The sequence below is a fragment of the Vicugna pacos genome, chromosome 19, assembly GCF_048564905.1.
Source record: "Vicugna pacos chromosome 19, VicPac4, whole genome shotgun sequence".
Taxonomy (NCBI): domain Eukaryota; kingdom Metazoa; phylum Chordata; class Mammalia; order Artiodactyla; family Camelidae; genus Vicugna; species Vicugna pacos.
The window spans coordinates 16,896,551-16,922,165 of NC_133005.1; the positions used below are offsets into that span (position 1 = coordinate 16,896,551).

General features: G+C 40.8%; 1 protein-coding gene across 1 annotated transcript in view; it reads right to left on the reverse strand.

Moving 5' to 3' along the window:
- Positions 1-274: 274 nt before the first annotated feature.
- PLCB4 (phospholipase C beta 4) overlaps positions 275-25,615 on the reverse strand; it is a 388,618-nt gene continuing 363,277 nt past the window's right edge. Inside the window, exons 31-38 of the mRNA XM_072943829.1 lie at positions 18,064-18,179; positions 16,713-16,788; positions 14,757-14,932; positions 11,285-11,386; positions 7,509-7,566; positions 6,949-7,035; positions 3,893-3,929; positions 275-1,800 (exon numbers count right to left, since the gene is read on the reverse strand). Of these exons, the coding sequence (XP_072799930.1) occupies positions 1,712-1,800; positions 3,893-3,929; positions 6,949-7,035; positions 7,509-7,566; positions 11,285-11,386; positions 14,757-14,932; positions 16,713-16,788; positions 18,064-18,179 (741 nt within the window). The 3' untranslated portion in view covers positions 275-1,711. The remainder of the gene's footprint in view (positions 1,801-3,892; positions 3,930-6,948; positions 7,036-7,508; positions 7,567-11,284; positions 11,387-14,756; positions 14,933-16,712; positions 16,789-18,063; positions 18,180-25,615) is intronic.

Here is a 25,615-nt window from a genome sequence, read left to right on the forward strand (position 1 = left end):
TTTGTTAGTACTGAAAAATACATCATCTAACTCCACTGTCTTACAGATAAGGAAATCTGGAACCAGAGAACTTTCACAGAAGCCAGTTCAAATGATAAATATGAGAGAAAAAAAATGATTTTACTTTGGGAGTCAACCAGAATCAGCCTGTTTTGTGCCATTTGGGAGAAAAGCATCCTGCATGAGGCCCCTCTGAAAACAATGACGAGATCATTTATGAAAAAGGCAAACGTTTGCTAGAAACCATCCGCCCAAGCAAATACTCTGACAGCTGTTCCATGTGTTTTAATTTTTTATTAGAGAAGTTGGAAGTTTAATCTCAATATTGATGGTAACATAATTCTCTCTGCTTTGTTCAGAGGAACACACAGAATCAATCTGTACAAGCATATACAACAATTCTGTAGGTGCTTTGTGTCCTAAATCAGTAATCTGATTGGTTCTAGACTTCCCGGTTTCCATGCGCTCCTCTGGGCGGTGGGGCATGGCTCCATCCCCAGGGGGTACTTTTTCATGCACTGTCTGTAACACAACTACAGCAGGCTTAAAGACCATGCAAATTAACACTGTAGCAAATTGTCTTGATATTTAACAGACATAAAAAGGTTATTTCCTGATATGAAATTCTGAAAATCTGCATAAATATTTTTGTGTAAAATTAAATTAGTTATGTATTTTTTTTCCGAAACTAGAACTTGAAGTATCAAGAATGCCCACATAATTCATATACACATATATATAGACTTTTTCATTACGCTAAAAGTCTGGATAGTCAAATTATATTCTGTGCCATACGTTTACTTAACCAGTATTTATTTGCATTAGGTTAACTGTGTACGGGTTAGTCGTAATTGGTGCTTGTGTATCATGCAAACGTAGTTCTAGAATTCCTGGTTACTAATCTTGTCATGTGGCGATACTTAGATGATCTTGCTCTCTAACGGTGTGAATTAGGAGTATAAATACTTCATACATGGTCACATTGACAAACATTGTCCAATAGCCACTGCACAATCTTGATGGTGTTAAGAGTGAACTGTTAATATCTGGAATCTGCAGGAGCAATTCCTAGAAAGCAATGTCGATGTCAACTTTCTTAAATGTGCCTAACAGAGTTCTCCTTTGAGCACTGATGGGTTTTGGCACGGGTACACGGTTCTATTTTTCTATTGCTCTAGTAATTTCCACAACTGTTACAGGAAATTAGCTTCTTATGTCATGGTGGAGACATGGCACTTACTGATGAGGTAACTTGGATGCAGAAAATTCCCCCAAATTATTTGTCTAGCAGATCATCACTTTTGCTGATAAATTTGTAGACAGAGTTTTCCCCCCCTCCCAGTGCATGCGCTTGCTGTGACATTGCTAATGCACTATTTTTTGCTGCAGCTCAAACACGTCCTAATGCATCACAAAGCAGAGTTGTTAACATCAAGCTCATTGACTTGTGACGGTATTTGACAGCAAACATGTTTAAGAGGTATGATCAATGGTTAAACTCTGCCTTACTGGACTCGTAATTTTTGTGGATCGGTAGCTACTTTGGGTTGGCCAGGAAATTCAGAAAGTTTCAGAGAAGTATCTTAAGTCTCTGTGGTTCCAGGTTACATCTTATCTACACATAAAGGAGACACAAAAGACATCAGCTTTCTTCCATGGAATTTGTGCTCGGAAGCTGGGAGTGATCTTTTGATGCTGCGGTCCTGCCGGTTCAGTTTGTGTCCTGGAGTTTCACACAACTGTTGCTGGTCTGCGGTCCATCTCGGCTTCCAATTTCACCATCTGCTGCATCTCCTTCGCCTGTAACATCAGACATGTGACCTTACATGTTGAAATCCTCTCCTGAAGGCACATAGCAAACCCTCCCTCTCTTCCCTCATCAATCTGATGCTTATCGCTATGTCCTGGCTACTCAAAAGTGTGGTCCCCAGACCAAGCAGCATCAGCATCGCCTGGGACTTTGTGAAAAATGCAGACTCTGGGACTCGGAACCTGCACTTAAATAAGATCCCCAGGAAACTCACATTAAAGTCTGAGAAGGTCTGGTCTACACAGTACCAGGAAAACCAGTTGAGAAGAGGCTACTACGCCTGCCATTCGTAGGTTATCTCATGTCAAACTGATTTAGTTTCTACAGATCAACATGTCGCCCTGACTGTGTGTAGATAATCTGATCACTTTTAGAATATGTGTCGCTGATGCACAATTTATTTCCCAGAGCCTGAGCTTTAATTAAAAGTAACTCCCTAAGAATTTCGCTGGTGGAGGAGTTTAGGTGGGAGCCTATCACACTGGCTTGGTTGGAGTACACGGCAAACAGAACGTTACAGGAATATGTAGGGTTTCTGGAATGCTGTTGTCCAAAAACTATCCTTACAGGGCCGCACTTCTCTGGGGTAAATCATTTTTTAACGGGCCACCCGGAGAATTAAGCCACTGTGAATTCAATCTCATGAATGAAGATTGTCACGAAGACAATTAGCTGGTTTGGGAGGTGGAAAGACGTCAGATGGGGGCAGGTTCTGGTTGTAAATCATTGCTTGGTGATATAGGGACAATCAATTAGCTCATATCAATGTTTACTTTCCAACTGGCGTATCTTTTGGAGGAAGATACTCTTTCAGTGACACATCACTTTGAAAGAAAGGACATTTAAAAACAGAAACATGGATATATAAAGATAAAACTCAGAGGAGGGCTCTGATGTGCTCTGACGTTACTACTCATGTCTACTCAGGTATTCCACCTAAATGCAAGGTCAGCGGGAGGATTCGGTCAACTCTGCAGGTCATACTGTGAGCATCTAGACATCCCAAGTGAAGTCCTGCTACAAGATTAGTTTAACCCACCGACCTCAGAGTGATTTCCTTCTTACTTACTGTTATTTTTATAGTGCGACTTTACATTTCATTCTGGTGACAATCGATATAACAACACCAAAGATTATAACCTTCTGCTTACGTGTGGGGTGGACAGTTCCCCCACCCAGATTTTTTTACTGCCTGAAATATAACAATGCTCTACTAGAGAAATGAAGAAATGGAGAAAAATATACAAACATGAAACTATGACACAGACAGTATTCATAAGAGATGACAGTGAAACATTATTAGCACTGGAAATTAAATAATTTGATGCTCAGCAAATAGCAATGAAGGATTCCCTATGCTCCCCCACCCCTATAGCATTTGAAGACAGTATTGCACAGAGTTTAGAAAGAAGAATCATCTGACACAGGGTGACCATTCATTCGTCCCTACTGGCCAGGGACGGTTCTGATTTGTTTGTGGTCCTGGCCATTATGAACAGCGTCCCCTTTCACTTTCAAACCTATCTTGTTAAGACAATAAATTATATGGTCACCTGACTTATGAGGGGTGATGAGGGCCCCTGGCAGACCAGACCTAACAGAACGCATGACAAGAGTCATCATATAATGACATGTATAATGTCTCTGTGCGCAGACCATAACTGTCTGTCATTAAAAGCCACCAATGAACTTTGACTGGGGTGCTTTAAAAATTAACGGCCATCATATTAATGTTTGTAAACCATCTGACTCTGTGACCCAGTCTTAGTGTGGCTGGTCCAAACGACAACCATATGTCACTGTTTTTGATACCTGGCTACATCTTCATTAGCATGACTTGGGTTTCCCAAGTCTGCAGTTGGAAAGGTGGCTAAAACCCCATGAGAAATAACTGTCTCGAGATTTTGGATATTTCTATTCAAAGATTACATCAGAAACCCAAGCATCAAGCAGTCAAACTTTTAAATCCAAACCCCTGAGATATTAACTAGTCGTGACCAGATGTGAATTGCCAAAGCATTGAGAATACTGACATCGTTGAGCAGGAAAGCAATGTCTTGCTTATCAGAGTTTCAGTCCTACCTTGCATTTGGGACACTGCATGACAGGATTTCAAAAGCTGTTTGTACAAAAATAGTAATGTCAAAATTGAGTCATACATACAAAACAAAGAAAATAAATGAATACTGAAGTGAATTTGAGAAATGAATGCAAAACCATAATACAGAAAAGCAAAAAGCTAAGAATAAAACATATATTCAACCATCAGTGACAAAATTCCCCCAAGTTGATCTCAACAGAAAAAAAACAAAAAAAAAACAAAAAAAAAACCAACAGAACAAACAACCAATTCCTATTAGCCCAGACTGTGTCTCTGGTTTGAGGCCATTAAGTGGCAAGCCCTCCCTTCAGCAAAAGACCCCTCACTTCTCTTTAGTAAAAGATAAAACTGATGACAGAAATCAATTTTTAAAATTTGGGTGTGACAGGAATGGAGCTATTCACATTTGGAAGGGTGCATGTCAAGACGGATGAGACACTGTGTGGCTGGGAGGTCTATGGGGAAACAGCAGGAAGAAAAATCCCCAACCTTTGCAATTTTAAATGAATAATTGGCTGACCAAGTAGGCAAGGCCATTAGGAGGCTTTAAAAGGACTCCTTTTATGGTTATGGTATGAGGTTAGGATCCAGAAACAGGACCAAGATATATTCAAACTTGAGTTGTTTCTGCCAACGCTCTCAATATGGTCTAACTAATTAAGTAGATTTATTCCATGATTTGCTTTGGGGTGGCTGGGAGAACTTATAGACACAGGGTCACAAGAAGTAAGAAACCTTAAAGGGAAATACTATGAAGCAATTAGTTTATTTTGGGCTTAGAAATAGAAAAAAAGTCTTGATTTTCAACAATAGTTTGGGAGACTTTCATATAAGTTTGGGATTCTCTGGAGACAGGAAACTTGTTTTCTGCCAATGAAATGTTTAAGTGGTTCTGAAGGGAGCTCTCCAAATGATTCCAGATCTTGCCGATCATGAAGGAAGAAACAGTCACTATGTCTTTTGCACTGTGTCTTGGACAGTGTTGTAACAGACCGAGTAACTGCATTGAGAGGTCTCTGACCTTCAAATTCCAAAAAAAGTATACAAGAAAGATCTGAGATTGAATTTGTCATAAAATAGGCCATATTAATAAAGCAAAGCTTAACGCAGAAGTTCAAGTCCAAATTATACATTTGCTGGAAGCATCAAGATATCTTGAATTTTTTTTTCATTGAATCTCATTAAATCTTCATCAAATCTCAAGCCTTCTCATGTTCTTTCCTAAGCTTCTGTGACTTAAAGCATCGGCTGTGGGTGGTAGACATTACTTGTGACACACTGAAAAGCACTGTATGAATTTTTGGAACAAAAGCTACTATCCTCCAGATGTGGTCCAACCAATACTCACTAATCCAATATTTCCGTGCAGGAACTGTGGTGCAGTTTGAGTTACACATGTATTAGGAAAAAAACCCAAGGTGATTTATTTACTTTTATTATGTACTTCAGCTCTAAAGCTAAAAGCGCTAGGTAACTATATTCTCTAGCTCTGATATGCACCACTACTGCAGTGAGGAGTAATTTTTAGCACATTTACATTCTTTAGTCAGACTTGTTGCTAAGCAACACAACGATTTCTAAGTAGTTCTTAATTTAGTTAACTGAAACATAATTGCGCCTTACCTTCATTGTGCCTTCTTCTAAGGCATCTTTATCCCTACCCACTATTGAGTCACTGAACTGGATTCTAATGTTTTGAAGATGGTGGCTCTACCTTTACCCATGTTCCCATTTTACCCCCAAGGAACACTTTCTGAGAAATGCTTTAAGAGCGAAAACATTGATACCGAAATGTGATGGACCTATGAGTTGGTCAAATGAGTTGGACCCTGTGGGACAATAAACACTTATTGTCCCTTTGGGGATCTGTGGACTGCTCGTGAGTAGAAGCATTTAGCTGGAAAGGAAATAGGAAACATAACTTCGAAGTATGTTGATGAATAAAACTTCTGTCAACCAAAAAGTAAAGAATCAGAAACCAGAAGTTGGATTTGTTTGCTACCCAATTACAATATAAAAAAAAATTATGGTTTTGTTTTACTTTCTCCAGGGTACTTTTTAGTATAATTTCCATTTAAGTGTTCTTTGGTGGAAGCCATTTACTCTGAAAAAATATACCTTAAATGGCATTACTTTATATATGAAAGGAAGTAGGAAAGAATAATGCCGGACAAGTATGTATTTCAGCAAAACCTCTTTACAGCTTTCAGATTGAAGTAAATTATCTCGAAATAATAACTAAAGAGGTGTATTTGAAATGAGACAGACTGAAATTTTAACTGCTGCTGAGGGTCATTTTGCCATATAAGCTAGGGGTACTTCCATCAAATTGAGATTAGATATTGGATGGCCAGTGGGCTGTATGTAGCCCAGCTGGGATGGAGTCCATCTATCTGTACTGCACTCAAGGTAAACATACATTTTACCTTGGTGTTGGTATACGCCTGATAGCTACTAAACAGTTGGATTTTGGATAACTCTTTCATTTGGGCAAATTTTTCAATTTAGCGTTTAGCACCAAGAGTATGGTACCACTGACACTCCGTGGTTTGTAGAGTTAATGGGCAGCTCATGCCTTTAGATTTTGCTTGAAGCCCTAAGAAGGTGTTATAACCTTGTTTTTAGATTGAGGTTGAAAATAGGTGGTTTGTCTCATTTGCTTTTAAATACAATACCACTTATCTCTAGGGTGCAAATGCTAAAACTCTAGATGACAAAGGAGAAGTAATTTATAACCTGTTTTCTCCTCCTCTCAGTAATGTCCTTCTTAGAATCCTCATAATCCAAACAAATCATGATTTCTGATTCTTCACTGCCCCCCTCCAGCCACATTCCTCTCCCTTTTCCAAAAAGAATACTTTCTATTCTTGCTAGGTGACATGGGGAAAATACAGCCATGGTACCAAATGTTTCCAACCACCTTTCCATGCTACCACTCAGGCCACTGGCTTTAGCAGAGGGGCACTGTGGGCCACCGCATTCGTCTCCCCAAGCTGTCTGGCTGCCCACAGCTTTTTATGCTTTTTAGGAGAAATACCTGTTCGTTCTGTTTTTCTAAGAATTCTAGGTGCTCAAGTTGGACTTTTTTCAACTGATCCATTTCTTTGGACTGCTTCATTGCGAGCTGTAAAAAAAAATTTTAATTTAAAAAATAAAATTTCTGATCAACTTTGGGTTGTAATTTTAAAACATATGGATGAAGAAGGTTGGTAGTTTGCAATTTAAGTGAGGGATGTAATAATAATAATAATAATAAAAGAGAAGAAAGGAAAACAGCCTGAAAACTGGGAGAGTTCAAACCCGTATTTTTTACTGGCATGGTAATTCCTACCAAAATCTATGAATACAAGAGTGCTCGTGCACGAATAAAATCTGGCTTCATTTTCTGTATAAAATGGTGCCAAATAATTATCTTGAAGATTTTTAGTAAGACATTACTTTAGCTTTCAGGGAGCAGAGAAGAGAAGCTAGAATGTTTAATGTACGGAAAAATCAAATTAAGCAAATCAGCTGGAGGTCTGATATCCAAGCATGAGACATTGTTCATAGTTTTATTTTTTTAAAGGAAAAGTGCCAAAAAAATTATAAAATACTTACTCGCTTTCTTTCTTCCAGAAACTTTTTAGTGTTGCTGCTGTTTAACTCCCTGACTCGCCTAAAAGTAACAGGTACAAACAACAGTTGGTACTGACATTGAATGGAATTAACATGACATTAAATAAGAAAGAGTTATATTCCATTTAATTCTCTGGATGGGATTATCACTTTCTTTCCCTAATTTATTTTGAGGAATGTTGAAATACACAAGGTACAGAAAAAAAAAAAAGATCTGTGTACCCATCACTCAGATTAATCAATGTTAATGTTTTACCATGTTTGTCATGTTTTTAAAGGAGATAAAGTGTTGCAGATCTAATTAAAGCCCCTTTTTGTATTCCTCCTGACTCCATTCCCCTCCTTTCTTTCTCTCCAGAGGTGACCACCATTCCCATTCTAAATTTGGTGTGGGGCTTCCCATCCATGTTTTAATATTTATTATATATGGATGTATCCATATGTAATACACACAAGTCCTTCTCAAACTTTCACATGCACACGAATCATATGGAGACACAATCAAACACACAGATTGCTGGGCCCACCCCCAGAGGGTCTGATTCAGTGGGTCTGGGGTGGGCCTGAGATTCTGCATTTCTAACAAGCTCCCAGAGGATGCTGATGCTGCTGGACAATATACATTGTTTTGTATGGTTTCCAAATGAACCTACATGGCAACATTTTCTGGGTTTCTTTCTATATCTTATCCCTTAGCCTTGTCATTTAGAGAGATAGCTATGCTTCAAACTATTCCATTATTTTCATGTGTTCTATTGATTTTTCCATTGATGAACAGACTACAGTGTTTTCATTTTGCCATTAATAAAAAGGAGGTTATTGCTCAACAATGCACAATGGTCTGGTGCACAGGGTCCGGCGGTGCTTGGAACGCTGCTGACTAAATACACGGCGTGTAGGACAGACCTTCTTGTGCATGTGAGCAAAGGTTTCTCCAGGTTGGTAGGGAATGAAAACCTTCAACTTGACTCCAAAGCACCTGTCCTAATTTTCACTCCCATCTGTGATGTCTGGGTGGTACACTTTCTCCGCATCTCCACCCACTCTTGTTACTATCAGACCTTTACTTTTCTGTGAATTGGTTGGTTTTTTGAAATGGCATCAGACTGTTGTTTTAACTCACATTTCCCTGATTCTTGGTGAGGTGGAATGCTTTTCATGACCGGATCGAATTTCTGTAATAGTTACAGGGCTATACAGATAGGTTTTCTCTTTCTTTTTTACAGGCATAGCCATTCTAACAGAGATGAAGTGATACCTCATTGTGGTTTTGATATGCATTCCCTGATGATGAGCAATGCTGGGCACCTTTTCTATGACTGTTGGCCATCTGTGCATCTTCTTGAGAAAAATGTCTATTCAGGTCCTCTGCCCATTTTTAAATTAGATTATTTGTGGATTTTTTTTTTTGCTATTGATTTCTATGAGTTCCTTATATATTTCAAATATTAACCCCTTATCTGACATATGGTTTGCAAATATTTTCTCCCATCTGGTAGGCTGCCTCTTCATTTTGCTGCTTATTTCTCTTCCTGTGTACTTTAGCTACCTTCCACACATTGATAAATGGTGTTTGCACTGTCATTCAGTTATAAATATCATGTCACTTATGTTGAAATGTCTTGTTTGACCCAAGAATAGACGTATTTGTCAGCTTCTGCCTGTCTTTCTTAGCTCTCTGATGATAAATTTTTAATTTTATTTCTCAGTAGTGTGATAAAGTGGATACACACAGTGTGTGTGTTTAAAAAAGGTAACCATGTGGCATAGAAAAATTAATTTCTAAAAAAAAATTTGTAGATGTTTCAGAATCACCTAACCACTGGATACTGGATACAGAATTATAATAAACAAGTATATTAAGTCAAAATAAAAAAATTTAAATAAAAAGCTTTTCTAGCTAGGTTATCAGTAGCTCGTAATTTAAAATAATTTGACCTGAACTGGGCTGAGGTCCACTTTGCAACATATTTGAAAAATATGATGAAGAGCTATTTAATCATTAGCACATTTATCATGTTGAATTCTGTATTTCAGTTTTGATAGTCTAAAATAGTTTATTGAGGTTTTATCATGGCATGAATCATGTTTTCTGAGCTGAAGTGGACAATGTTATTTCCACCTATACAAGGCTGTTAAACAAAGTTCTTTGTTTGAGAATAACGTCCAGAGGAGATGGCACTTTGTTTAAATAAGCAAGAACCAGGCAACTACTACAACATGATCGTGCAAATGAGCATTGACTAAACTGAGGAATAACCTCCTTAGGGAGACATAAATGATGCTCCATGTTTATTGGGGAATTTCTTGGCCAAAGTGTTGCAAAGGCATTTCATTTCCAGGTCAAACTACTGTGGAATTTCACATTCCATTGCTAGCCCATTAATTCCAGACCATATTTAATCCTACAAAACTTCAACATAAAAACACACTGGATAGTATTATGCTTTATCTTTTGTCATATTTCCAGTTTAACATTTCTTATTATGGTTAACAAATGAGACATGCATTAAAAATCAATGAAATTGAGGTAGCTGAACAGCAGTTCCTGCTGTGTTCAAAACAAGAAGGAAATAGATCAGGTATCCACTGAGAATCCACAGAAGACCATGGAGACACAGCGAGTGAAACAGGAGTGCATTGCTTGTAGCTGCAAAGTTCTCTAACAGCTCAGCCTACGGTTAACAGCCGAGTGACTTGAAGCCCTAAACTTCATGCTCATATTTTAACCCCCAAAGCTAACCTTCACCTTGCTCCGTATTTAGCTGGGCATAAAACACAGTCTTTGTGTGGGTGGTGAACTCAGCCAGGAGCCATATTCTAACCAGGTCTTATTTCTCCAAGAGGAGGAATCCTGCTGTGTTTGACCACTGGGGTGTGAACCAGGCTCTCACTTATGGAGCAACAAGCATCCACATTCTCAGAGGCTTCCTGGGACAGACTTGAGCATCACAGGTGAAGATGCTTTTTGTGATCACTGGGAATCAAACGCTGCTAACTCCCTCTCTTGCGTAGCACAACATAGGACACCCTCTCAGATCCCCTTTCCCAGCTTGCACCTGGGATCTCTCCGGAGGTCATACAAACCTTCCCCCAACTCCTGGTGGCCAATGACTGACTAACACAGAAGTAACAAAGCCAGACACCTGTGGCTCAAAGGGATCGATCCGCGGTGTAGTTTACACTCCAGAGCTTGGGATCAGGCTGAAAGGGAACTCTAGCTGAGACCATACCCTTCCTCAGTGAATCATATGCCACCAAAATTCCTGTCTTGGTCTCTGTTTCCAGAAAACCCATTCTAAGTAAAGTATAAACCAGCAAGCTTGCTGGGGGGCGGGGGTTGAGATGATTCCTGGTGTCAAGGACAGCACAAGGCCAGTCAAGGGAAGACCACCCTACATGCTGTTATGTAGAATGTAAGTCCATTCAGAACGGGCTTAACACCTGAGCAGGTGAGACGTTTGTGGGATGACTCGGTGGGATGTGGGAAAGATATTTTGCCATATTTTATATGATTTTGTTTATTCCCTATTTTATATAATTTTGTGTGTAAGTGAGCACACAGATATTGAACCCAAATTTATTTTACTGGTGGCAGTAAACAACCAGAAGATGTTTTACAGCAATAATAATATATCCTCCTAGCAGTTATGATAGCAGGATTCCAAGTCAGAACTCACAGGGTTTTAATATTTCAGATGTGAGTCTATGCCTTCACATCAACGTTGCATTCCCACAGTGAGCATCCTCAGACTCACCTTTCCCGTTCCGCTTTATTCTTGATAGATTTATCCTGGCTGATGGCTTTGCTGTTTTCCATAGAAATCTTAGCCTGGTGTGCTCGCATTTCCTTGCTTTCCCTATGTATTAAAAACAAACAGGTGATGGTTATCCTGTAACGTACAGAAATATCGAATCACTATGTTGTCCACCAGGAACTAACATAGGCTGTAGGTTCATTATACTTCCAAGAAAAAGCCCAACCAACAAATTCATAGAAAAAGAGATCAGATTTGTTGTTACCAGAGGCCAAGGGTAGGGGTACGGAGAAGTGGATGAAGGTGGCCAAAAGGTATAAACTTTCAGTTACAGGATAAATAAGTACTAGGGATGTAACGTACAACATGCTTAACATAATTAACACTGCTGTATGTTATATATGAAAGTTAAGAGAGTAAATCCTGGGAGTTCTTATCACAGAGGAAACACTTTTTTCTTTTTCTTTTATTTTGTATCTATATGATTTGATGGATGCTCACTAAACTTAACTGTGGTCATCCTTTCATGATGTATGTTAAGTCAAATCACTATGCTGTTCACCTTAAACTAACGGTGCTATATGTCAGTTACATTTCAATAAAACTGGAAGGAAGAAAAATAAACAAGTGGAGCAGAGAGTTAGTCTTTAGTGGGTACAGAGTTTCAGTTGGGAAAGATGAAAGGTTCTGCAGATGGATGGTAGTGGTGACAGTTGCACAACAGTGTGAATATACTTCATGCCACACGCTTAAAAATGGTTAAAATGGTTAAATTTTGTGTTATCGATATCTAACTCTAATTAAAAAAAGAAGAAAGAAACAAAGTTCTGAATGTAACAATAGGGCTAGGTTCACTTTTCACTTCATTACTGAGCTCATCAAGTTGTTTTGTATTGTGTGGTGTGGAAGGAGGGCAGAAATCCACAAGGATGCTTCTCCCTGGGGGCAGTGGGTCACTGTGAAGTAACAGTGATGGACCCGGAAGAGGAGACATTATGCGTGTCTAACCCAACCCTAACCACGTGATGGTCCTATTCAGATGCCCAGAGTAGGGTGCTGCCATTAGTCACTAACATGCCATACGAGTTCTGAATCCATAAAAGCTACAAATCCTAAGTTATATGCCAGCATCTCAAGGAATAGTGTTTACAAACTCATATGCAATAAAATACAATAGTAAACACAGCATGCGAGTAATCAAAGAATGCACAGGGACAACCACTTATGATCAATCAAATACAAGGATATTTCAGCTTTGCCCCATGGTTTTTGGGATCAGATGGCTTAGAAGAGACGGAAGGATGTTCTGACACTCACAAGTGGCCTTTCTGTTTCCTGACAGCCCCGAGGGAATGAAAGGGACTAAATGGTTTCAAATAAGCACAGGAACTGGGGTGGAAAAGGATGTTTACAGGTGACTGATTGCTGTGTGTGTGGACACCTGTGTGTGCAACAGACTCAGATCTTCAGACTATTCATGAGTACATTAAAGGCATACGATTTAGAATACTAAAAATGGATATTATTAACAAAGAATCTTTGCTGGAACCCATGGAGATCTCCTTGAAGCACCGCCCAGAAACAAGTGACCAAGGAGTCCAGTTATCTAAGTAGTGTTTGTACTACATCAAAAGGGAGGGACAAAACAGAAATGGAGAGGTCTTCAGTTAGACAGCATAGGGCCCCAGACGCAGAAATAGGTACAGAAACTCCTGGGCCCAAGAAAATGGCTCTCAAAATTTTCCATAACTTGTTAGTAAATGGACCATTTCTTTCTTCATTCACTCAACAAGCATCAATAACCAAATATGGCTGCCAAGTGATAACCAAGAGCAACAGTGATGATGGTGAAAAGGAAACAAACCACAGGGGGGTTGGGGAAAAAAAAAAGCTCCAATGCTGCTGTTGCTTTGAAAAAGTGCCCCTGCCATGGGTCTATTTTTTTTTTAAAGTAAGTTAGTAATTAGATTATTGTCCCTTCAAATGACTTCCTAAGTCATGCAAGAATTTGTTTACTTTTTTTTTTCTTTTGGACAATGCCTACTGTTGAGGGCTAATTTTTCTCTTCTATTCAATTACAAAAAAAAGATCAGAAGAGAGTACCTTATTCTTTGAAGTATCTTTGACACCTATAGTCTGGGATTGTAGCAGTGGTCAAATGCAGGCTGATGAATAGACCTTCCTGTGCACTAAATCAAAAGCATGTCTAAGGGAGAAGAGGGAAGGCAACTTCTATCATATGCAAGTAAACAGAATACTTTAACGTGGATAGGGCATAGAACATTAGCTCCCCGGGAACTCAGCATGGGACACCTCCTTTAGCTGCCTCATATGAGAATCAGAAACTGTGGCAAGAACACTTTCATGTTCCACGGCCGTATGCCACTCCAAAGTAAGGGGGGAGGAATTGGAGTGTGTGCCTAGATAATTCATGCAGCTAGAATTTAAAAGGTCTTTTTGTTTGATCTGTTAGTAAAATGCTTCTGTTTTCTACTTTTTTGTCTATATTAATAGACTGTAACTGAGGCGTACCGAGAGAGACGGTGGGCAAGTTGTAACAAAGTTGTGATCGAAAGTCGTAAGTTTGACCTAAACATCCTTCTGCCTCGGGAAGAAAGTCCAGCTCATCATCTGCAGTGTTTTAAATGTGATATTTAGCAGACATTACTATATATAAAATAGATAAACAACAAGGTCCTAACTGTACAGAACCAGGAACTATGTTCAACATCTTGTAATAATCTATAATGGAAAAAATATGAAAAGGAAGATATATGTGTGTGTGTGTGTGTGTGTGTGTGTGTATAACTGAATCACTGTGCTGTACACCAGAAAATAACACAACATTGTAAATCAACTATACTTCAATTAAAAAATATAAATGTGATACTCAATTTGCTGAAATGGGGAGAGACCAAAATAAATGGACACTTTTTGCTGTTTACTGATCAGGCCTGTCTTTCTACAATTCATGCAAGTCCTGATAATGGAAAGAAGAGTCTTTCCACAGATCACTCATCCACTCTGAGTGATCAGAACCAGAGGTCTAGGAGCTCAACGGCTTGGTCTTTATCTCCTTCTGTGTCTTCTCTTCCTAAGAGGCTCTGGATCATTTTCCAAAGGCCACCTCCAGCCCTACCCCTCTGTGAAGCCTCTGGGACCTCTCAGGAGGCGGCAGACCCTGTGACACTTTCTAGTATGTATCATATGTCCTTGTAACTTAATTTCTTCTGGGAGTGTGACATCTTGCCAATACTTGGAAGCCCTTTGATGGCAGAGGCCATTTCTCACAGTTCCTCTTGCTCACATCAACCATATGATTGGGACACACCTGGAAACTCAATGTTACAGGTCAACTTGATTTTTCTTACTGCCTTGATGCATGTGCACACATGCACAAACACACACACACACACACCCCTAGTCTTTTTTAAAACTTGGCGTTTCCCCTGGAGACGGCGACCTCGCCCACCTGTCATGGGACATTTTCAGCTGCTGAGTCTGCTGCTCGTGCGCATTGATCAGGAGCTTCCGGAGCAGCTCGCACTGCTGGGTGAGGTGCAGGTCCCGGATCTCCTGCTCCTCCGCACTGTGCGTGTTGATCATGTCTGACCACTCCTTCGTGTGCTGTGCCACAATCTCTTTGACCTGTGTGGGGAAAAGGGGATGGTGCCCCCTGGAATTCGGGTAGGAACTGAAAACACAATATTAGCCACGCGTTTCAGATCCCTCCCACTACTATACTTGCTCAGTTGGTAGCCGCCTCTCTAACCTGCACAAAATATGTACTAATCCATGGGAATTGGGAAGCCATGCATTATTAAAATAGAGCAATGACTTCGGCTCTACCTGTTAACCGTGACCTGTTATTTCACTGCCTGACTTGCCCACACTCTGGTTTGTCTGGGCCTTGGGCTCCTTTACCAATTCTATCAAACTTCTCTTCATCACCTCCTGTTTTTCCAGCTTCACTTCCTCAAGGCCACAGGTCTGGAGAGAGAGAATTGTGTTCTCTTATTCCTGGATGATGACTTAATGTGTCAAACTTAACAGATGCTAGAGGAGAAAGTCTTCCCCTGCGAAGAGAAGCCACGCTCTCTGCACTGTGTGTAAGAACTAGAGTCTGTTTCTCTACCTCCTTGAATCTGGCTGACCTGTGACTGGCTTTAGCCAGAAGATAATAGCAAACACGATGCAAGCAGAAACTCGGAAAGTGCATGCCCTTTTCCTATGCCTGGAACCTTGAGGCTACCCTGTGACAAAGCCTGTGCTGGCCTGTTGGATGATGAGATGGCACGTAGTTAAAAACAATCAGCAGGCACCTACCCACCAGATAGCTGGGCGAGGCCGTCACTCCCAGCTGACAGTTGACACATGTGTGAGCCCCACCAAAATTAGAAGAACTGTCAGCCCGAATTCTAACCCACTGAATTATGAGCTATTACATGGTAGTTGCCTGAAGCCACTAAATTTGGGCAGGATATTTCATGTAGCAAAGCAAATTGAGACAGTGGCCAAGGTTTCTACTCTCCTATTTATGCAAAGCATTTAAAAATCATGGCATGTTGCGTAGGCATTAATTCTCAAACAAAACATTCCAGTTCAGAAGAGAGAGAGTGGGGAACAACTCTCAAAGATACACGGCTTACTGCCTCAATAGACTGCCAGGCAGAACAGACACAAAACATGCAGCACCAAGGAGAACTTGAAGAATTTGACCTCCTGGCTGGCCCAGGTATACAGTAGGGTCGCTGGGTGGATAACAGAGCTGCACGTAAACATACGTCCGGCTGGTTTGACGAACAGCAATAGTTGGGAACTTTCTTTGACAGTTTCCTTTTCTTTTCTTTTCTTTTCTAACTCTTATGGCTGGAAGAATTATTCATGTTCTTGACCAGAACTTGGTGCTCACTTCTCCAAAATGTCCACAGTCTTAATGCCCCTAAGCTCCTACTTTCTTGTGGTTTGGGGGAAATAGAGTACTTCAGCTCATCTCCTAGAATCTCAGCTCTTGATTTGCTTTTTTTTTCCCCACCCCAAATTCCACAGCAAAGTTAGGATGGAATGAGTATCAAAGAATTACTCAACTACCACTGTGGGTGGTTTTCTGTCTTACGTTCAATGTTACTTCTATGTTCTGTATTTTATACAATATTTCCTTTTAGTCCACTTACTGTTTCCCTCAATGCCTCTGAGGCAGACAACATAAATATTGTTAGCATATGTCAACAAATAAAAGAAAAAGTGTTCCATGAAGTGGCTCTTCTCCAAGCCAGGGAGCCTGGAGCAAAGGCAAACCCCTAGGTCCCCTGACTTCCCAGACTTCCCCAGGTGTGGCTGTGAGTTCTGACTTAAACTAGGTGTGGCTTCTAAAAAATTACGAAATATCTTCTGCGAGCTGCTGCTGTAAAAATAGGCAATTTCTTACCTTAGATTTGTGATCTGATGTCAATGTCTGAATTTTAATTTCCGTTTCTTTTTTCATTTCGAGACAATTACTCCCCCTGAAAATGGAAAACCGCAAATGCATGCCCGGCGTTAGATATCTCTTCCCAGTCCCAGGGGCCTTGGCTCCAAAGCCTTCCGATGAAGACAATTTGTTCATCAAACAGGGGACGCCATGGCTCATTGTCAATCTGAGTTCTGTGAGTAATAGTTGCACACCTTATGAAATATCTGTGTCGTGATTACTCAATTCAACCACTGCACAAAGAAACATTTCAGACCTAGCAATTATTTCACTGTTAAAAGGGTTTGTTGTCAGAGTTTCCATTTCGGTTCCTGCTTTTCTTCCAGCTATTTTTCATTTATTCAATAATACGCTATTTAGGATGAGAACGGAAAAACAGATCGGTCCTCCGCCTTGGAGTGAATTTTCAATTTTTTCCATTTTGGTTGTAAAGCCAGATTTGTTGTTTTTCACACACGCCAGCAAGGGAGAAAATAGTCTTTCTTGGCATCGCAGGGCAATTTTCGCTTCTTATTCTATTGTGAGTAGGAAATATATACCAGGCGATTGCCCAGCAATCATTACTGCTGATTTCAGGGATCATGTTTTCCTTTTGGAATATCCGTATCATTGCTGAAACCAGAACAGGTCCTAAGCTTGTCTTCAGCATATGTGCTCTGACTTATCATGGCCTGAATCACAATGCGTCAGCACATTGTTCATCGACAGGGTCTCTGGGGGGCGCGCTCTGAACGCGTGAGGGCTTTCGTCCAACCTACCACTTCTCAGCGGCTGCCACTGTGTTCCCCTCTACTCCTGTTACTCAGTGAGCTTGCGGCATTACAGAAACAGTCCCCTGGCTTAATTCTAGACAAAATCTTTCACAGTAAATGCAATGGTAAGTTTTATTCAACAGTCTTATCTGTTGGCATAAGCGAAGGAGTCTTGTAAAAGTAAACATCAAAATTGCACTTTCCCCTCCTTGAGTGCATCAATCTTGTTATTTGGTTCCTGGCATTGCAAACATGATTTCTGGAATTTTTCTAAATTTAGTTTGCCCTTCCTTCTCCCCCCATTCACCTTAAAGGTACCTGAGTAGAAAAACCCACAAAAGACACAGTTATTATTTCACAAACTAACAGCTGTAGAACTTGAATAAAGTTCCCCTTTTCCACTTCAGTCGCTCCCTTCAGCTGAGCGAGTGGCTTATTTTCCAGGAATAATTTTTAATGATGCACGCACAGTCAAGACTAAGTTCTTCCTTGGCCTGAAACCGGCCGCTGAACTGTGGGGACAGACAAAATACAAAAAGGAAGGAGACAGTACTTACCCCTTCTTCTTCATTGCCTTTTCCAGGGTTTTCTCGTGAGTCGACTTCTCTTTGTCGTACTGCGCCACGATCTTGTCCACTTGCGTGCAGTGTAACTTCTGCATCGTACTGTGCTCCTGAACAGGCAAATCTGCAGTTACAAGCTGGACGTGCAGCGCAGCTGATAAACTTCATTCTATGTTAGGCTGACATAATTTTCACCAGCTCTTTCAGAGTCTTGGTTTGAAAATCAAGGAGGAACTGAGTCTGAGAACTGGAAAGACTTCCAATCTCCTGCCCAACCCAAGACTTTCTTGTACCCTATAAGGTAACAAGGGAGTCTCTCCAGCCTCCATCCAATGAACACACCCACCTCAAAAGGCAGCTCTGCCCATGTGGGCAACACCAGTCATCCCAAAGTTCTTTCTTGTGCACATTATCTATCTCCATAGAACCTCCAGACATCCATCTTTGTTCCACTGTCTGAGTTATCACATTAGTCTACTGCCTCTTCCACACCCTGCTCCCCAAATACCCAAGGTCAGCCGCCATATTTCTTCTCTTTTACATGCTAAATATAACTCTATCACTGGGCATATTTTTGAAGGTCTTGAACACCACCACTATACAATGAGAACTGCCACTGTGGTTGTCACTATCAGCCCATTCTGACTCCCCATCACGTGATATCTTCACCACCTTCCTCATCTAGATGCATTCACAAGCCTGACAGAATGCTCAGGAGCTCTGGCCCTCAGCCATTCAGGTATTTAAAATATTTTTCCATCTGCTTCCTTCAATCACTGAAACTGGGGACCACCATGCTCTGAAAATAATGTTCCTCTATAAACATTATCTCTTCCTGATAATTTGGCCACAGGCAGTGACTTATCTGAAGTCACATTTCTTTAGCTGCTTAGGCCCTAAGCACAGAGGAAAACAGCACAGCAGTAAGATCCACGCTAAGATAATATTGATGTTATCGCCTGCTCTTATTCTTGAGAAACTTAGAGACATGAGATGGTATTTGAGTCTGGGATGGACAGACTTTGTTCAGGTTCTGTAATTACCCTCACAGTCACATTCCCTTTTGCTTATTTTTTTAAGTAACAAAAGTGAGTGACCAAATTTTTAAAAAAATTAATTTTTTCTAAGGTAGGCTCAACTTTAACTGAATTCATGAATAAAAGATTTCATAAAATATAAATGGGGATGGGGTTTTTAACTTTACCAAGATTTCCTTAATTTCCTAGTGCTGTTAGCAAATTAAGACAAGGCTTGATCTTCAGTTCACTTGTACACAAATTCTTCAGAAGTGTATTTGTGCTCAAGGTAGCAGCATTCCTTTCTGGTGCATTAATGCACTTGGGAGAAGGCAGGGAGGAGGGTGGGATGGTTCTTGGAACAGGACCTGACGATGTGCACAATTGGGGTGATCCAAGGTGATGTGACTTTGCTCTGGATTTGGGGTCAGAGAACTATATATAACAATGTCTTGCTTAATTCATGGTTGAAATCCCTCATAGATCCAGTCATGAGGGTACTTATCAACGTTTGTGCCTTTTTCTGTTAAAAACACATTTCAGTCACAGCCTCTGCACTGGGTTAAGGATGTGGACAGTCTCAGGTCTTGGACAAGACACTTACCCTCTCAGTCTGTTCATCTTTCTAATTGGGATCATGACACCTAGCGTTGTTACGATTAAAAGTAAATATAAATTAAATCATATTTCAAATGCCTGTTGCACCTTATTTGAAATATAGTGACACACAAACCTACTTATATTATTCAACACTTACAACAACACACAGAGTGACCAGGTAGAAGGGAGAACAACCAGAGAGATTAGATCAATAAACCTTTCCTCCAAGCTTCACTTACTGCACAGGAATAGATTCACACGCCGATGTATCCTTATTTAAATGGATTTAGCTGCCCTTGCATTGTCATGGGATAAAAAGAAACACTAAAAGGCCCTACGACTAGCCTTCCTGCTAAGATGTGAAAGTCATCGTGCCTGTCTCGCACATACATTAATTTTCCTAGACAAACAAATCTGGGGCTCTGCAAGTCTAGAATGAACCATTTTTAGAGGTGCCACGTTCCTGTGTCTCTTGCAAATATCACTGAAAGGAAGGCGGAGAAGGCGGTTTCTTTAAATAGTCCAGCGCAGCACAAGGAGAAAAAGAGGCTTTGAGGATCAGAGGTAAGCTGACACAAGATTATTGCTTAAGGAAGTGTTCTGGTGAACCTGATTAACCCAATTAGACATGAAGAATGAGGCTGTTAGTACATAAAGGTATTCATGATGGGTTCAGGTACAGAAGATAATGCTCTTCAAGGGCAAGGAAACTTTTTTTTTCTGCTACTACACGGCTCAAAGCTTGGTACAAAGCAGATTTGATACATATTTGTTGCATGAATAAGACAATTAGTGAAGGAAACAGCAGGAGGGCTTGGATCCCAGTCCCAGCAACGTAATTAATACCCCAGTGGCCTGTGTAATGCATGCAATTCTTTCCAGGCTTCAATTTCTTTATTAGAAAAATGAACAAGATCACTTTGCTCAGCCTAATTCATGGTTCTGAGCTGCAAGTCACCTGATGTATACAGAAATAATTTGGAAAACTAGAAGCATTTTGAATTAAGATGATTACAATGAACAAATACAAGGAACAAGAAAGCTCCCCTTGAAACATGATCTCTCTGTCTCTCTCTCTGCTCAAAACTCCACCCCTGGGTTGTAGGCAGCAAGTACTGAAGTGTTTTGGGATAATCTGGTTCCCAGACATCACTTCATCTTTCACAAAGGAACAGGGGTCCTAATGATCTATTGTCACGTGACAGGGGTCGAGCCTCAGCTTCCTGTTGTATAAACTGAAGGAGCCAGGAAATGACCTCTAAGCTTATTTTAACTTAAAAAAAAATCTACCACTGATTTCATTCTTTCTGTACATTTATTCCTCCCAAATGTTCCAGTTAAGATCGACTTTTAAGTCAACACACTTCATTTTGGTACTCTTGACCTGAATGAAGTACAGCTTTTGGCAGGATTTGTCTGTTTCTTACTGAATTTGAGAGTAAATTCAGCTTCTTTGAGGGAAACATTTATGGGCGTGGATCATCACACCACGGATGCTGCTGAAACATTTGGGTCAGTCGTGTTTGTTCAGCACGCAACTCTGGGATCACCGGTAAGCTGCCTTTGAGGGTGCCTGCTCTGTCTCTGCCCCTTTCTACCTCGTAACAGGTGGTAGGTCTGCTCCCGACGTCTTATCGAAAACTACAGTTGATGAGTTTAACAGCAGTCTTGGTGTTATCAGCAAAACTGCACAGCAAAGAGCAGATTTTCCATGAGCAGCTTTGCCGAAATGCCAAATTTTGGTTGGTTTCTCAGGCGTTTTATTTGACTCTTCCAGTGGCGATGTTGCAGCCTGGTGGCCCAAGAGCTGCATCTAGTCGCTTTTGTTGTTGTTTTTTGTTTTTTCCCTGCCGACTTGGTGTTTCAAGGGAAGATTAAATTAGTGGTCCGTATTTTAAGAAGAGGGAATTCATATAAGATTTCAGATTCTGTGGTTCTCCTTTAGAGAATGAAGCTGGCGCACAGACTCTCAAGGCACCAATGGTGGGAACGGAGTCTGACTTGCCCTTTGGGTGGGAACGGGGGCTCTCTGTTTTCCAAACCTGGCCAACTTCCCTCATTGACTTCTTTTACCTCATTTGAGTTGGAATTCCTCTTCTAATGTGTTATTGGGGATATTCACCCAAAGCTGGGTTTAAATTTTTTGGCTCCAAGGATCTAACCACACCTGACAGTTGACAAGCACGCCAACTGTTAATGAAAGCATCCCTGCTGAGCCCTGCACTGGGGTGGGCTTGCTGTTCATCAGTGCTGCTCATTCTGTGTCTCATCTAATGGACACCTGCAAACCATTCCCCAAGTTTCTATTTCAAATCGAAGAGGTGGTACTAGAACGTGAGAGACAAGTAGAAGTCTGACTGACTGCCAGCTGCGTTCAGAGGGTCAAAAGCAACTGAATACTGCTGGTCTCCAAAATCTAGGCATGTCCGCTAGCATCCTGATTTCATTTGGGGCTCAAATGGTCATTCCTCCCATCTTTTCTTCTCACTATCCTAACGGCAGAGCTCACACCTACTTCAATGGTTCTCTTTTGTAAATTGTAGATCCTCAGATACACACCACTATTCCTTCTCCAACGTGCAGCCAACCTTCAGGTTTGGAAATAGGCTCTCTCACAGACCATGCCTTTCTTAAGCCACTAGGTTAAGTAAACCACATTCTGTTTCCCTTTAGGTCTGACAAGTGGCATGATTTACCCAGGCTGATATGGTAGAGCTGAGGGTGCCTTACAGTCACTGAACATGGACTAGGTCCTGGGCTCTGCTCTTAGCTGCCATGTACCACAGTTGACCCATGGGTGCTAGGGTTGGGAAGGTACAGCTCAGGCCACCTTCCTTCCTTGATAGGTTATTTTATAACCTAATTTGGGGTGGCAAACCTTAGCCTCATCTTAGGGGGCTTCATAACCGTTAAAAAGGGTTATATGAATACTGTCTCGAAGAAAGACCAGAGAATTAATTTCATGACTGCTTAATAACAGGGACAAAAAGGCAATACTTGTCTTTTAAGGAGGCCCGCTCTGCCTCTTGCAGGCAATTTGTGGGGTTTCCAATAAGGGGCTGAGGGACAGTAAAGAGTGCTGAATAATCCTAAATAAAGTTTTCAAAGTTTAGTGTGCACAGGAGAGGAGCATATTTAAAATGTATTTCCTAGACTTCTCCTTGGAAATTATAACTACGTCTCCGATGGGCACAAAAATATGCATTTTTATGAAGCCTCCAGCTCTTGGCCCAAGGATCAGATGTTGAAAAACCAGTCCCAAAGGACGCCAAAATATTTGTGCCCTGAAGACTCACAATTCCTCCTGAAACTCTTATATTAGGACCATCAAGAAGTAGATATGTGAAAAAGAATATGAAAAGGAATATATGTAGGTGTATGTATGACCAAAACGTTATGCTGTACACCAGAAATTGACACAACATGGTAAACTGACTGTACTTCAATTTAAAAGAAAGATGTGTGGGAATAAAAACTAACGTTGGAAAACTTAGAGGCAACCCAGTACAGTGAATAAGAGCTTGAGTTCTGGAGTCAGACAGAATTTTGATTCAAATCCTGGCTCCACCATTTAGAAACAAGGTGACTGAGTCAAGCTTTGTTTAGGTGTAAATTGTCTCATCTGGCAAGTGATTGGAAGACTGTTTGCAAAAAGGACCACAATTATTTCCCTCTCTGTATCCAACTTCCTTTGCAATATGACTTTGCTGCTCCTCCTGCCAAGAGGTGGAGTCCTCATCCCTTGAACGTGGGCCAGCCTTACAATTAGCCAAGAGAAGGAGGTGGACATGATGGTGTGCCAGTTCTGAGCCGAGGCCTTGAAAAATTTTACGTGCTTCTGCCTGTTCTCTTGGGACCCCTGCCATGTGAACAAGCCTGGACTAACCTGCTGAAGATGAGAGACCACATAAAGCAGAGAGAAAAGGGCTCAGCAGAAGCCTTCCTAAGTCAGCCAGTACCCCCACATCTGCCCACCACCTGCCAAACTGGTAGTGACAGCAGATACATGAGTGAACCCAGATGAGACCAGAAGAATCATCCAGCTGAACTCAGCCCAAACTGCTGACCCACAGAATTGTGAGATAAATGGTGGTTGTTTTAAGTCACTAAATTTGAGGGTATTTGTTACCCAGCAGAAGCTAACTGAGACAAGTTAATATATAATTATAGCACCCTTTTCTATAATTGTTATAAGACTAAGAATAAATGCTTAAGTAAACCTCAATATATATTAGCTAGTCTTCCCATTTTAAAAGTATTGACAGATAGAAAAATTAATATCAGGGTAAACAAGATCAAATGGAATTCAGGCACAAATTGTGTCCAGTGGGAACAGATTCACCACATCCTCCAACCTCCTAGACTAGTTTTTCTTCTTTTCAGTTTTGAAGACAAGTGTGCTAGCTGAGTAGACCTCACTATATGTTAGGCAAGAAAATATTCATATAAACCCTTAATCTTAGAAGTTGGCTCAGATGAGACAGTGGAAAAGATTAGGGAACTACCATAGACCGAAAAATTACAGGAAAGTTAATAGAGAGGAAAGTCTAACTATTTGAAAATAATTATTTGCAAATCCCTTGGACAGTTCAAATAGAGGAAAAGCACTTTTGTTATAACCACCATTAACGAGTTATACTGCTCTGGGCAAGGGACTCGCTTCCGTGAATTTCATTTTATTCATGTCTAAAATGTGGATAGCGCAATTCAGGTTTCAAGGATGCTGTGAGGATTTTAAGAATGTAAATAAAATGTGCAACCTGGCCATGTAACTCAGGGGTTAGAGCACTGGTCTTGTAAAATGTGTAACACAAAAGAGGCACAAAATAAGTGCCAGCTTTATATAGTAGTAGTAGTTCTATATAAAAAGACTATAGAACTCAGAGTTTGTAAGTTATACTGTCAAAGGAGGCTGAATAGAAAAGTGGGTCCCCTGTGTATTTAATGTGGGAGAAGGATTTCATTCATAAGCTTATAATCACACGTTTGTGACTTGAACTTCTGAAGTACACGAGGATACGGACTACAAGCCATGAAATGCATTTGTCTGCTCAGAAATGCTTCCAAAAGGCGTTCTGGACAGCAACAGGCAAGCACTGCCTATTTCAGTGTGCAGTTTGGCTCTGCTACTCAACCTAAGGAATTTTGAAAGCTTCCTCCAAAAAAATGTACGCTAAAGCTGTTGTGAAAATCCATACAAATTTAGATGGTAGGATTTAGGGAGATTTAAAAATTTCCTTTTAAGCTTTGGTTCTCTTACAATGTGGGGCTCCAGGAAGCTTGAAGTTGTTGCTGCAAATGAAGGCAACTTGGATTCTTTCAGTCATATTGGATTTACTAGTTACTAAATATTAGTATTTCCTTGCCAACAAGTGTGAAGAAAATGGAAGGAATGCAGCTCAATGCCATCAGAGGTGGCCGGGAAGAGCTTTCCAAGCTACCTCTCAGTTGTCTCATGGGAAAATAATACTTCACTTGCCATTGACTGAACGTTTGTGCTCCTTCTTGCTCCAAATTCACATGTGGAAGTCCGGATCCTCAATGCGTAGGGAAGTGGCAACTCTGGGAGGTGGCTAGGTCAAGAGGGTGAAGCCCTCATGAATGGGATTAGTGCCCTTATAAGAAGAGCAATGCTCTCCACACCATGTGAGGAGCAGTAAGAAGGAGACTGGCTGTACACCAGGACGGAAGCCCTCATCAGACCTGCTGCACCTGGACCTTGGACTTCCAGCCTCCAGAACTGCGAGAAAGAAATCAGCATTTCAGCCAGCAGCTCCGTGCTGATCTGTCATGGCAGCCCAAGTGACTAAGACACCAGCTTTGCCACTTTTCTGATTGCACAGATGGCCCTGTTAACCAATCTGAGGCAGTCTGAACGCAAAGGTTCAGACAAGGGAATCAGCAGACTCCTCTGCTCAGTGTTTCACAGG